This window comes from Cryptomeria japonica, chromosome 7 (assembly GCF_030272615.1).
Source record: "Cryptomeria japonica chromosome 7, Sugi_1.0, whole genome shotgun sequence".
Taxonomy (NCBI): Eukaryota; Viridiplantae; Streptophyta; class Pinopsida; order Cupressales; family Cupressaceae; genus Cryptomeria; species Cryptomeria japonica.
Genome location: NC_081411.1, coordinates 844678758 through 844694333, shown reverse-complemented (window position 1 = coordinate 844694333; position 15576 = coordinate 844678758). Strand labels below are relative to the sequence as shown.

Sequence of the window (15576 nt, the reverse complement as noted above, 5' to 3'; positions counted from 1 at the left end):
AATAAACAATTCAAAACAATATGTCAAAAAAATCTTTATAAAAGAGGGAAACAAAATGTTTATAAATTATTAAAAAGATAGGCAATCTCAATTATTGTTAAACAAATTAAAAAATAGACAATCTCAATTATCATTAAACAAATAGTGAAATTCAATGGATCAAAATAATCAAAATAATTAGCAGGTTAGCATGCTAATTATTTATATACTACTGTTTTTAATTAACTTGCCCCATACTTCTCATATGGCAATGGGATGTAATGAGGAAGTATAAGATTAAATGTTTAGAAGACACAACAAATAAATTAACATGTTATGTTCCTTGCAATTTTAAATTTTATTAATATCTAACAATAGTGAATAATCTAGAAGAAGATCCAATCATATTTAAGCATAAGCATGGGGACATATGAACACTTCGAGAGGATCTTTATTTAGTCACCCTTTGTTCTTCTTTGCACTCTAAATTCAATAGATATACAACCTTGGGGTTATTTTTTAAAAGGAAATGCATTATTTGATAGGGGGGATCTTAGAAATTTGTTATAGATCTATTTGTTTGACATTATTTATGTTCTACAACGCGACAATTTGTGAGGTGTATTTAATTCTTTTGGTGGAGCTACATTTTGTACATGGTTACCTAACATGGCAGTACATGTCAAGACCCATTATTTTTCATTCATAAGTTGCAAATTAAGAAAAGTGTTAATATAACAAATTTATTGCACAATTTTTATTAAATTTACTTTAAATAAATATTTATAATTCCTAAATCGCTGTAAACATGTGTGCTTCCTTCATTGAAGACATTCAAGGGTCACCTTTGCCACATCATTAATTAATAAAAGACAATTAGGTATCACCTCTATCTTATCATATGCTACTACTACTTGTACGTTGAATTAATTGTTTGCTTCTATGAAATTAATTCAACTAAGCTTGAACACTTTCTTACTACGACTACTCTATCCAAGAGGCTATAAGTAAATGTATTTTCTTTTGAATACTAAAGAAATGAGAAGGTCGCAAAAATGCCACTTTCAATTTGGTTGTGTTGTCAATTTTGCTTCCAAATAGATAAATTCTGGAGGTTAATTAGTTTGTTTGTCAAAGGTCTTGCATAGAGGTTTAAGAGTTAATTCCAAAATCCTACAAGGTTGCACATATTTGATAATTGACGACCTAATACTATATTGACAATAAATGTGTCCAGTGGTCGACTATTACTGATCCTAACAATTCTAAAGGGAAGTTCAAATGTTCCTTGATTGTTAAAATTGCGAAGGTTGTCCAACACTTAATAGAAGCTTTGAGATAGAGCAAACCACAAGCTTTAAAGAATACTAGGTTTATTAACCCCATTAATTGGTTTTGCTTTGCTCAATGGTTTGTTAGGAATATAATTTCTATGCGGCGGTTCCTAGTTTGTTTGGGTTTGTTATTACAACTTTTGGTTTGTTTCTAAATTTCTTGGTGAAAGTTTTGCTCTAGCCATCTTTTGCAGAAGCTTGTTAATGTAGTTGAAAGCTTTTGTTGCCCTTGAGAGGCTTGTAGTTTGACATTTTTTATAGGTCACTTATTAGCCTTTATAACTATTAAGCTATGGTTTACATTCAATGGCTGTGAAAATTTATCAGAATGAAATGAAAGATAACCAACGTGTACACAAATAGCCATTCAAGCTACAGGCTTATGTTGTAAGGGGCCAGCCAAGCGTTTTTAAGTTTTGGATTCTCAAATCCACAACTGTATATGGCATGTGACACTAGGTCAACTAAAGTGTTTTGAGCTTTTGTCCTGGGCATACATAAATCTATTGCAACATGGTGCATGCTTCAACCTTTCACCGGCCACCACTTCTATTTTTTTACTGTTTTGAATCAACATGATTAAAAAATCAGGAAACCAACTAAGGCCGAACATAATGAAACAGTAAGATTATCGTCGATGTCAGTACTGATGGGTAAAGACTCTATGAATGTTGCTGCGGTGGAGACAAAGAGAGCTGAAAAGACCATCTTTAGGTTAACTTCATAATATCCAAAAGACGAGAAGTAAAACATATACCTGCACGAAAGGCACAACTACCATGAGATTTTAAGCAATAAAATAATATAAAAAATAATGAATGAATGTGAAATTTTCTATATAAATTACTTGCCAAATAAATACCCACCCTACAGAAACAGTAAATCCCATAATAAGCATTGCAAGGCTACCAGCAAATGATTTGTTCTTATTGTAAGGAAGTTTTGTGGTGCCTAGTCTTCTTCCAGCTATATCTGCAAAGCCTGTGTGCAAAGCAACTCAATCCTCTGAAAGATGATGACCACCTCGGCCTATGTTCTCAAACATGTAAAAAGAAGAGAAAACTACAACAGATATAATTTATACCATCTCCGGCACATAAGTTGGCTATTGCTGCAGGTGCAATCGGAGATGTCCGCCAGAATAGGATAGTAATGAATGTTAGTGTGCATGCATAGTACAGTGGTCCTTTTAAAAGCTCCCTGGGAGATGAACCAATTTAACTGTTGAGAAAGTAAACCTGCCAACTTTAACCTTGTATACTGCACCCAACAAATTTATGCTGCTCTATGCAAATCTAATAATAGTGCCACTAGTTGAGCGTCAATATAGAAAGATTACTACAGTGTTTCTTTTGTTACATTAATCAGCAGCTGATAAAGCTCACTATACAAATGTTTTCATGATTTCATGAATCTAACCTGGCATCTCCATTTCTGCTCATGGATTTAACCATAGCTTCATTTTTCATTATGCCAGATCCCAATCCAATCATCCGAAATATATTAACTCCAGGAGCTAATGCTGCCAAGTACGGTGCCTGAGGACCAGTACTGAAAAACAGTAATTAAATTTTATTTAAACAATCTACAAGAAGAAGAAATAGTCGTTTCTTTAATACAAAAAAAGATATCACAACTAGAGTAATAGTAGCTCCATATTAAAGTAACTGTATTGGAGAAACACACACTCTTACGCATGTGATAATGTTAAATTCAATAAGAGATAATGGCGTACCTGAAAAGAGGCCAAAAGAGCATGAACACAAGTCCTATGCTTATATGGACAAACTTGCGGTTTAGTTTCTATAAAGAGAAAGAACAGGTTAGGAAACTCAAATGTTATTGGCTTCAAAAAGCTAAAATGGTTTTCACACAACGAAAATCAATATGAAAATGTGTTTCTGAATTGAATGTATGTGTGTCCTCAAGAAATTATAGGAAGCAGAAACAACTGAAATGAATTAAATCTATTTTTGTTTTCATAATTTATAGAAAAGAGTGCAGTCAACAAGATAACAAATTGCCAACACTAATCAACCTGATGTAAGCGCCACCACAGAAGAATCACTCATTAAAAGGGATAATCTCTAAATTGTGATCTTAGATGGGAGATTCTGGTGAGAGATTTTGATCATATAAATTACAAACTCTAGTTTCACCCCATTCTTTATTTGTTAATGTCTGTCATTTTTCCATCAACTAATTAGTAATTTATGGTACAGCAACATTCTTTATTCAATATTAGTATAAATACTATGGCAGAAACATGGAGTGACATTTTTTGTGGTATAAAAAGGGGAAAAGGAGAACTGTTGTTTTCACTAAAAAAACATTATTCGATTTAAATTTTAATCCTAAAATGTTGAGAATAAAAAGGGAAACTGATAAATCTTAAACACTGATAGCAATACTGACTAAAGAGTCTTGTGGCCTAAGGAGACAAAACGGAGAGTTATGGTTTGCCCAAGATCTTCTGGATAACCCTGCATAGAAGCTTATTCTAAGAAGCAATGGATATGTCTTCCTGCTAAAACATATGTTCAAGAGTTATTATTGTTATCGACCTGTTATATGATTTAATCATACATTTTTCTGTGTAAATAAGGTGGAATGAAAATACAATTCTGTTTACACCAAACTATAACATGAAATGTTGAAATAAAAAATTGTAAGATGCAACATCCAGGCAAAATAATTACGAAATGAAACTATCCAGCACAAAATATCTACTTAGAGTTCAAGTAAAGTACAGTAGGTGATCCTATCACTATGTACAGAATTCAAAAAGGAAACACAGGGTGTGCTTGAAAAAACTGTGCTTTGTATTTACTAGTACTGAAGATATCATACGAGATAAGAGCTGAGCTTCTTTATAGTGCTATGTCCTCTTCTATTTATCTTCTCTCTTTCATAATTGAAAGGGATCTGATAAAGGATTGACAAAAGTGATAGTGTTACCCAAAGAGGCAGTTAAATATTACCTAGGCACTAGAAGTACTACATAATCTACAACGCATGATGAGAACAAAAGAACACTAATTTGCTCATCATTTCCTCTCTGCTTAGAAGGAATTGTGTGCGCTTATTGCTGTAGATGTAGAAATTAATTCCCAAAGATGTCTTGAGAGATCCATTTAGCTTGCAAAATAAAGCTACTTTTTCTGCTACATTTATGTTGCAGACTGCGTCACATATGGCCCTAGTATTGGTATCAACTTGGTGTCTTCTAAAAGGGGAAGTTGGACATTCAGAAGTGTATTTAAGGATGGACCATCAGTACTTCTTCTAATAGAAGTGGTTTGTATAGTTTGAAGTTGTTGGTGTTTACCGTAAAATGATTGCCAAATCAAGCTAGAAGTTTTAAGCGCAATTTGTTTGGACAAATGGCCAGTAGGCCTTTGAATGGGTCAACTCATAAGTATAACTAATAGGCTTTAGTAAGCATAGCAAGCTAGAAGCAAGATTGGACTCCATGAATGTCGTGTAATTTTTGCCCAAGTCTGAACTGCAATATCCTCGGCTTTGGTATTAACCTGTACCAAGAGCTCTACAAAAGCAGTAACTTCATCCTGCCCCTTCTGCTTATATGGTATAAAGGGCAACCAAAAATTCATATGGAATAAGGTGTTTAAACCATTTAACAGACCTTAAAAGGTGATCCATGGAGTGTATGAAGCCCTATTATAGCTGTGTTCGAGGATGCGGAGAGATCTATCCCACTGCTGACTAGTCTGATGATAAAGGTCAGACAGGCAAAGATATATTATCACTGACTTCAGTATTGATGTTAGTCAGAGGTGAAAATTGTTGATATGTGTATTTAACAGCCAAATAATTCCCATGACTGCCAAATAATGTATCTGCAGAATTGTGGACCTAGATGATAGAGTGATGAACCACCAAGTAGAGACTCTCTAAAATACCTCTTATACCAAATCTTGAATGGCAAAGTGGTGGAGTTATATGTGAATGATTTGGATTTCAGGAGTTAATAAGAGGACAGAACTCCAAATTAATGATAATTTGATGTGTAATAATTGGAAGCAAAACATAGTAACAATTGGAGTAGAAAGGTGAGCGAAAAAATGGCAGCTCAATGAATCAAGGATGTATATGTGAATGTGTATCATAGGACAATTGGAATAAGTGTAATTATGAGTGTATTAATATATACATATAGTTTCTATGGGATGAGTACACTATATTACAGTTTCATGTAAATATTGTTTGATGCCTGAGATGTGCATTGAGTCAATATGTAACATAGAAGTCTAAGGGCACCAAGGGATGTGCATGGGTGCCCTGTATTCCAAATTTCCAATACATAGGTGTACCGGGGTACCTCAAGGGATGTGCATGGACTCCCTCTACACAAAAGTGAGCTGCATACACAAAGGATATAGCACCAAGCAGCAGGCTGAAAGTCAACTCTGCCCTACCATAAGAAGAGTCTCGGGGGAAAAGCTGGATACAACTTAAATACTTAGACATTGTAATGTAGCAAAAAAATTAATGCTACAAGAATCCCTTTATGCCTTAGGATTAGTCCTCTAAGAGAAGAAAAGATAACTTGCTTCGAGAATCCAACGAGCAACCAAACAATTGTTTCATTCAAAAGTGACAAGCATCTGTCATGGTGTGACAGGGCTATGGCACAACATAGAAGAAGACATGGTAGGGGTCAGCTGTGCAAAGAAGGATTCAGTGTTGAGCTGCCACTTGGATATGTGAAAAGTTATCACCATATGGACTAGCTTGTAAAGGCAATGGCCCTTGAGACTGTTAGTTGAAAATTTGTACACTTGGGGAAATATACAAAATTGTGGTTTCAACCACAGTGTGTGAGTAAAACTCTCCTAATTAAGGGAAGGGTCCCCCATCTATCTACAACTTAAAACTAAAATAGGATGGAACAGCAGTCTTTCTTCTTTTTTCAAGAAAGTCAATATCCTTTTCTCTTCACAGAAAAGTGATAGCAATTTAACATAAAACAGCAGTAACAACTTTTGAAATGAAATGAGAGAAAGGAAATGAAATTTCCTGAAAGCTCAAAGACTTCCATCACTTCCTTCGGGACGGGACAGCATTGTCAAGCTCAAAGTCTTGATTATGTGAAGTCCTATCTACCCTTTTTCTATATTAATGATATTCAGAACAAATTATATCAACACAAAGACTGAAATACATTATTCTCTTCTACGTACAACAGTAAGAAGTAGTACAAGCTCAAAGACTCGCAGCTATTTCTTACAAAATCTGCTTCTAAACTCTCTTAAGAACAAGTGCAAGCACAAAATCTTACATCTCCTCTCAAAAGAATATTTACTCTAATTTATATTAACCTCCAATACTTGCAGCACAAAGACTGCAAATCAAATTCGATTAAGCTCTTAAAGAAACACTTGCAAGAAAGATAATATGGAACACAAACTCAAGAATGTAGCACAAAGACTCAAAGCTTGAGCAATTTTCTTCTATTTCTTTCAATTCTTGAATTCACGCATGAAAGCTCAAAGACTTCTTTGCTATAAATTCGGCAGAGTTTTTGCTTGTTTTTCTAAAAGATAAAAATTACAATAGACCCCTCAAATATTTATAGAAGATGAATCTTGAGAAAAAGGTGGGAGGATCCTAACTAACTTGGGAGATTCTCTCAACTACCAAGACTTATTAAATAACTAACTATGACTTATTCCAACTACAGTCCTAACTGAACACAACTTTTAGTTGCTTTACATGTAATTACAAAAGTGCAAATAAAAACTTGACTTGCAATTTACAAAATGTTTTTACATGTAACTTGTCAAAAGAAAAACTACAGCTAAGAGATTACAATTCTAGAAAAATCGCAACTAAGTGTTGAAAAACACTTAAGTTGCAACATGTGAAGACATGAATCCTTCGAACTTCTGGATGATAATTCGTAGCTCAGCAAGATTCGGTTCGTGGGTGTTCTTGGCAACAACCATGGTCTTCACGATGGTGTCATGGCATTGAAGAAGCATAGAGTCGTTCTTCTCCAAAGTGGACTGGATTTTGTGCAAAAAGATTTGATGTTTCATCAAAACCTGAATTGAGGCAGCTGAAAATTGTTCGCTCCTCCACTCATTATGAATCTTCATCTGTAAATCTGCGAGCACTTCTTCTTCTGGTATCAACTCTCCATTCTAACCCATGATATTGCAAGAGGCCTTCTCACAGTGGGAAACAACACCTTGGAACACTTCAACTCGCAATCTCATTGCATCATCAATCTCCTCAATGAGGAATTTGAGAACAAGGGCTTTGTTCTCTAGAAGTTCCTCAAATTCCAAATACATGACCCTGGTAGAAATAATGGCATGCTCCTAAAGAACACTCAACTGTTGTCGAGGCATTGTGCGCCAAATTGTCAAGCTACCTTCAATCCTTTCTAAATTTTGTTTGAAAGTCTCAGAGGTATGATTCAATTTTTCTTCAATGGTTTCCAACTTAGACATCATTTGGAAAATGTCTTTCAGCACTTGTGCACACAGATCATGAAGTTGATCTACCCAAGAATCCAACGCTTGTACTTTCTGAGCAGCTCTTTCAACTCCCCGAATTGATTCTTGTGAACCGAAAGAACTTGTAGGATTACTCCCTTCACCAGCAGGTTTTGTAATTTTACGAACAACTGCAACAAGTTACCTATTCTCCTCTTTTAGCTTGTCTTTCTTTGCTAGAAGTTCATCATACCGTTGTACAAGTGAAGCTACGAATTGTTGGGGCATCATGCTTGACCACTTCATGCGTTTGTTTACCCAATTCTATCCTTGTAACCCTGTAATCAGCAGCTTGCATTTCCTCACGTGGCTTATCAACAAGGGGCTCAACAATTTCTGCTACTTTCATCTTGTTGCTGTCAACAGTTACTCTTGAGATTGTCTTGGCTTTTTTAGCAACCTTGGGCCTAGACTGCCTGAGTTGCCGATAATCAAAGACATCAGGAGAGATTTCTTGCTTCTTCCTCTTTGGGGTAAAAGAACTAAGCCATGGAGGTAAAACGACTAGTTCTCTACTAGCTACCGAAGACGAAGGAGAAGCAATTTCTGTTTGAACAGCCATGGTCACCCTAGGAGGAGTATCTGTTTGGATGGCAACCATGGTTTGCTCGGTAACCAAAGGGCATGAAGATTGCCTCATAAATTCTTCAAAGCCAGAAGTAGAGGTATCAATCTCTGACAAATGGATGCATGCAGGAGTATCCTCGGGGATTTCCAGCAAACTCTCTTGTTGATGATCAAGATGTGGCTCAACTACTGAAATAGGAACGGCATTCTGAGGAGACTCCTCCACTATTATGTCAGGAGGAGATAGAGGCAGCTCCATGGAAACTGAGGAGGGAATCTCATGAGTTGACTCCGAAGCCAGTGACTTAGGAGCATCATCGGATAGTTGTCCTTACTCCGAATTATCAGGATCAATCACATGAATGTGTATCTGGGATTTTTCTTTTCCACAAACTGTCACCTCCTTGGGAGGAAGCACTATTGCCTGACTAACCCGCAATTTGATCCTAGTGCCTGAAGATGATGCACCTTCCTTGTTGTCAACCTGAATCTCAGACTTACGTCTGAGAGGCCCTGTAGAGTCATCTTCTTTTCCAACCTTGATCTTGATGAGTCTAACACCATTATCTTTGAGCCAAGTGTTGGTGTTAGCTAAGATAGGCTAAAATCTTTCAAGAATGGAAGTGCATTCTTTATGTGACCATTTGATTGAAAGAAGTGGGGCTTCCTCAACCCTTCGTGAGACAAACTCTGGATCAAGCACATTACCGTCATCAATCATTCCTTGCAGAATGTCCACCAAGTTCAGATCAATAACCTGCTCAACAGTAAGCCTGCAGTAGTCCATCTTGAAAACCTCCATTTCTGTACGGAGATCTACCCAGATATCCTCAATACGATGCACATGTACGAAGGACTTTTTGATCTTTTCCTTCATACCCCAGTAGTCAAAATCTGCCCTCAACTTAAACCTTTTAAGTTTAATCTCTTGCATCTCAATCTCCATAGCTTTGGCTTTGACGGATGTGACAAGAGAATACCGTCCAATCTTCAATGTGTTAGTTGTAGAAATCCCCATTCCAACCTTATGTTTGACAGATTGATGAGCGTGCACAGCCATGATCTGTCTTCCCAACTCCATAAGAATGATCTTATCGGTCGAGTATCTAGGAAGCATGTACGGCTGCCCACTGTAGCATCCGACTCTTACATAAGTGAAAGTCGGGAATTGAAGAAACAAGCACCCATACTCGTTCACTCTTTCCCATGCTTCATCTGACACCCTTATGTTCCTTAGAGTCTTGTCAAACTGGCACATGAAGTAACCAAAGAATGCATCTTGAACCCTTCTGAAATGTAATTTGCTAGGTCTTAAGGACAGCTGATCATAATATCCCCACGCAAGTATAAGCGAGCGATCACCCTTGGTAGAAAGACCAGGGAAATGTCTGAGTGATGCTACCAAATACACTAAGTATAAATTCATGTAGAAAGTCATGGTAGTAGGGACTGCTGCAAGTTGTTCGCACAAAGCATCACTGATAATCTCTCCCCATGATATATGATGGGACTGCCTTATGAACATGGTAAACTGATACATCCAAGGCTCAAACACATTAGAGTGCTCAAGACCCATCATCCTGCTGATGAGAGTAATGATGTCTCCAATTTCCCACTTGAAGTCACAACGGTACAACTTAGCCCAGTAGACTTGTAAAACGGAAAATGGGGAAATGAGTGAAAAATAAGATTTGGACATGTTGGAAATAACGTGAACGAAATGTGCGGATGTAGGCAATGAGTATGGATAAAAATGGGAAGATTTTGGGAATGTCATTTTCAAGAAATGGGGAAGAACTTTCAACATGCAATCCGGTTCTAAAAACCCGATTTTGGAAGAATGGGTGTTTTTCATCTTTGCAACTTGGAATTTCAACAAAAGATGGTTAAAGTCTATAACCATAAGGGAAGATCAATTATTTTCATCCAACTTGTAATCGAGATTTAAAATCCCGAAAACAAGTAAAGAGGGAAAATGGGGAAGAACAATGCAATTCACAAATTGCTTTGCAAAGTACAAAATCTCTCTCACAAAACCGATTTTAGGGCAAAACCAACATATATACAAATTTACAACTAGAATGGAAAAACAAGAAGACAAGAAAATGGAACAAGAAGAAAAGAAAACATACCTTGCTTCAATCCAAAATGCCTCTTCAAAAGATGAAACAATCTTTGAATGAAGAAGACAATCCTTTAAATAGAAAAAGATTCCAAAACCCTTGCCACGTTTTTCCAAACTCAGATTTGGAGAATAACAGCAAAAACGTGTTTCAAGATGCAAGAAAATGGGTCGAATCTCTATCTAAACCCCACGCCTAGGTGAAGAAAGCAAAAAAGATTTAGGAGAGAAGAGATTCGTGGCACTTGAATCAACCAAAACATGGCTTGGAGGAATCACGTGTTTGCTGTAAACTCGCCTTCAAACCAGCAAATGAATATACCAAATGGCATGGAAAGAGTTTGAATATGCATGAAAATAGCATGAGAATCCAAAACGCCTCTTCTTCCTAAAAAATCTCCACAAAAAAAGGTAAAACTCTCAACAAATTCGCCTCCCTTGACTGGTCGGGTTCTTGGAAGTGAAGAACAAGTTTTAATTTGCATGTAACAATGAAAATTGGGTTTTTGACTTCATATTACATGTTTAAAATGTCACTTTATCTTGCACAAGGCAAAATCGGGTTTTTAAGACCATACGCAAGTTCAAAAATGCCTTTATTTCCACTCATTGAGCAAATCGGGTTTTTGAGACTCAATTGCAAGTTTAAAATGTCGCTTTATCCATTCTAGGCAAAATCAGGTTTTTGAGAGAGAAATACAAGTTATAATAACTTGAAAGGGAAAATAATATCCCCTCAACAAGTTTTAATAACTTAACACATGTAATAGGGGAATAAAATCCCCATTACAAGTAAAAACACTAAAATAGGAACTTTATAAAAGAATTACAAGTGACTTTTTAAATTTTCAATTTAAAATTAACTTGTAACTTATCGAAAAAATCCCTATTATAACTTTAAAAGCCAAAAACCATCAAGGGGGAAATAAAAAGTAAGTTACAAGTTCTTTTTTCATAAAGTGCACTTGTAACTAGCTAAAAATTTCCCTACAAAGACTAAAACAAAGGAAAACATTAAAACTTGCAACTTAAGGAAAATTTCCCACCTGCAATTAAGGAGAAAAAAACCCGAAATTGAAGGAAAAACATAGCAAACGAACCCAAAATGCGATGAAATTTGAAAGGTGGTTCGAGGATGGATTAAGGATTAAGCCAGTCCAAGGGCAAAGCAAAATTCTGCCTCGGGAAGCATGCCATAGAGTAAAATTTTCATTTTTTTCACCAAACTTTTATGTAATGGTCCTTCATTTTTTAAAACAAAAATGAGGACAACGGAGACCACGTGGCGTTGATGATTAAAGAAAAGAAGACAGGAAGTTTGATTGGATATATAACTTGTTCCATACGGACATTTCTGCGATTTGAAATTAGTAAAGAAATCTCCAAACCTCTACATACCCTAATGCTTCAATAGATGTCTATTTATGACAATCTTATAAGTTATAATCACTCTTGTTCTTGTGCTTTGTGAGACATGTGAGAATGAACCATCCCTTAACAACCACCAAGCCTGTGTTGCAGATGTCATAAATATTTAGTATACTGTCACTAAAGGATGCCATATGGATTTGAAATCCAAACATACCAGGAATTACCCAAGTTTTAATAAGAGTCAAGTAAAAATTACACCCCAACCTGATAAAGGGCATGAAACTGACAAGGGAAGAAAGCATTAATTGGATTTACATTAGCTTTTTCTGATTTGTGTATTGAAAGTGTGTATTAGGTGACTCTACAACACCCCCAGGACCTCTGAAAAACCAAAATAACTTCCACAAGAGAATAGCAAGAAAGATTGCTTCACAATGCAAGATTGATGTTATTGCTAATGGACATGAGAATGTACATGATAACCCTTGCATATAAAGGCAAAGTGAATATGGAGGATTAGACAAGATGCTGACAAGTGTCTTAGTCCTATGCAACTTATAGCCTATCACCCACATAAAGGTGGAAAAGTAATAGTGAGATAAGTCCACCAAAACTGAAACTTCCACTTATAGTGGGAATGTTCCTAAAGTGATCACTAAGTAAACTTAAGTGATGTGTAATAAGGACCTAGGTGAAGACATGACTAGGTACAACACTTAATTACACCAAAAGAAAGAGGATTAAATTTTAATGATGAGTATGCCATGTGGTAACCTTGGTCGTAGAGTGTAAAGCCTTTGCATTTATGATTATGAAGTGTGGGATTTAGTCAAGGTGACTGGCATGTACATACATGATAGTTGTATATGTGCATAGTTGCATTTGTAATGAATCTTTGCATGTGCCTGCGCATAGGAAAAAAGTTATTCACTTGAATAAGGAATGTCTAGTCTCTTCGGCAGTTTGTGTGGTGGGACTCTTGGTGCTGCTTCATTTGAATGGTGCTCACAAAGAGCATAGACAATCTTCTATGATGTTGACATCTAGCTTTAGAAAAGGCAAGAGGATGTGACAAGAGTGTGGGTTTTCAATCATCAAAGCCAACGGTCCTAAAGATGGCACAAGAATTGATACAACCAACGTCGCAAGGGATTTCACAGCTTTTCTGGATAAAGAGATCTCCAACACAGCACTGCATATTTGGATGATGAGAAACTAGGAGCATGCTAAGGAGATGGATGGTATGTTGTTTGTTGGTATACATGAAGCCATGACTCAACTCCTTTTGGACCCTAGCCAATCTAGAGGAACAAAGAATGTCTTCGACATCACCTAGTCTTTAACCTGTTATTGAATACTCTCCCTTGCCTTGGGGATGTACTTGTTACATGAGGATATAGATGGAGTAGTTGATCACACAGACATTTTTCAACTATCATCTGGAGCACTTTCACATTATCAAACAGAGCCAGGCCACAAGCGATCATGGGATCAAATAAATTGCCAAGGTACATGTCAATCTCTCTCTGAATGAATGCATCGATAATTTTGTTTGATGTGAAGAACCAGTAGAAGTGCCAACCGTGACCAAAGACAAAATGTATGAAATGTTAGAAGACTGATGTGGCTACAATGGGGCTGGCATAATTTGCCCCACCCCCTCTTTGTCTGATATTAATTGTTATCTAACTTTTGGGAGGGGCTAATGTAATTTGCCCTTGTCCTTGAAACTGGTATTCTGATCCAGATATGTGTAGATTGTGAACCGTTAGTAGTAAGTAAACAAATGGTTCATTTTGAATAATGATAGCTGGATGTTAAGTTGATTTTTTTTTATTTGGTGGACTGACTGTTATAAGGATCCTGCACTTTGATGCCTTGTTTTGCAGCCTTTGGGTGCCTAACCCAAGTTTACAAGCAAAATAAACAAATTATGCCCCACACGATTCAAACATCTTGTTATGACTCATAATGAATTACCATAAAATAAGACAAATTAAATGAAAATGAAAAATAGCTCAAACCTAAAGATTAGACAAATAGGCATTTTGCAACGAAAATGGTTCTAAGGCACAATTTAGCCACAAGAAAGGTAGATTAAGAGAGACAATACGAAGCTCTTTTAAACTAGCTTTGGCAATTTAGTGTTCACAAAGGAGTCATATTAGCATGGACAGGTGCAAAATAGTCTACTTCTAATTCCAGAAACGCTAGAGAAAGAAAATTATTAGACAATGAGAAAGTTAGAAACTTAGAACTATGACCTGAATTAGAGAATAATCATTTAATAGTAATTGATGAACTTATCACATCAATAAAAAATTTAGATGACAAATGTCAAAAAAGAGTGGAATCAAAGATGGCAGTGACCACCCTCGAACAAAATAGAACAAGGGTGCATTCTAAACATGAAAGCCATGGGTTACCTAACCTTTTATCCAACATAAACTTACCAAAGATGGAGACTGCCCTCAAACCAAATATAACAAGGGTGCATTCTAAACATGAAAGCCAATGAGTGACCTTACCTTTTATCAAACATGGAAATTACCAAAGATGGAGGCAATGGGCCTTGAACCAAATAGAACAAGGATGAATTCTAATTGTGAAAGCCAGTAGGTGACCTTCCCAGTTATCAAACATGGAACTTGCTAGCTTTAATTGACCTTTGAAGACTACAAAACTAGTTTCATGTAATATGTGCACCCACAACATAGATGCAACTAGGCAAGTCACAAGGAAGGTCTTAAATAGTAAACCAAATGTTAGGTTGAAGGAAAAAGTATTGTATCTACCATTTTCTAAATTAACCACGTATGCCAACCTCTACAATTTCCACAAGCTAATTTGAAATGATATTGAATCCATCCAGCGACTTAAGTTTGGTAATAATGATTCAAAATGTTACAGAATGTTGGTGTGAATAAGGTACTTTACCTAGCTAGTTACTTTTGAGGACCTATTCATACCTTCTTTATTAAGCTTTACTTCGGTCATTTTGCTTTTTGTTTCATTTCAAAGGATTTTGACACATTGTGTGATCTCAGTATGTCTTCAGGTTTTATCCTTACCTATGTAGCAAGGTCATCCCATTGTATCGTAATATACTATATTAATTTGTTTTGTAGCAATATAGCAACTCTTCTTTGCATCTCTCCCTTGTAAAAGGTTTTTTGGCTTTGTTGATAGATTGTTGTACATGTGAGTTCTTCCACAACTCCAACATGGTATCAAAGCCCCAAATCAACAAACCGCTTCTTGTTTTTCTAGGGTTTTTGCTAAGAACTTTTACTAGGGAGCTCCTAGAGCAAAACAAATCTCGCTGTTGCACTTGTAAGGCCCAAAAACCTATACATCCATATATAACATGATATGGTTTGGTGTTGAAAGTTTTGAGGATATTTTTGGGGTTTTTTTAGATTTGAATTCGTACAGCCATACAGAGCCATAAGGTGTTTATGCCATTGTTGCACAAAGAATCTACATCAAAATGCATACCCTCTATGTTGTCCCCCATCAGTGTCACCATTGTACAAGTCAAGAGTTTTTATAATATCGCCATTTGTTGCTTGTGTATATGAAGGCTATGCTCCACAAGGATGCATCCCTTGGCTTGGTACGTACCCACATCCACATGCCTGGAACGTTTAGGGGACATAGGGATGGCCAGGAAACGTCC

General features: G+C 36.3%; 1 protein-coding gene across 1 annotated transcript in view; it reads right to left on the bottom strand.

Moving 5' to 3' along the window:
• Positions 1–1665: 1665 nt before the first annotated feature.
• Positions 1666–15576, bottom strand: part of LOC131032359 (probable phytol kinase 2, chloroplastic) — a 71773-nt gene continuing 57862 nt past the window's right edge. Inside the window, exons 2-6 of the mRNA XM_057963305.2 lie at positions 3049–3116; positions 2733–2864; positions 2398–2513; positions 2180–2294; positions 1666–2070 (exon numbers count right to left, since the gene is read on the bottom strand). Coding sequence (XP_057819288.1) covers positions 1893–2070; positions 2180–2294; positions 2398–2513; positions 2733–2864; positions 3049–3116 — 609 coding nt within the window. The 3' untranslated portion in view covers positions 1666–1892. The remainder of the gene's footprint in view (positions 2071–2179; positions 2295–2397; positions 2514–2732; positions 2865–3048; positions 3117–15576) is intronic.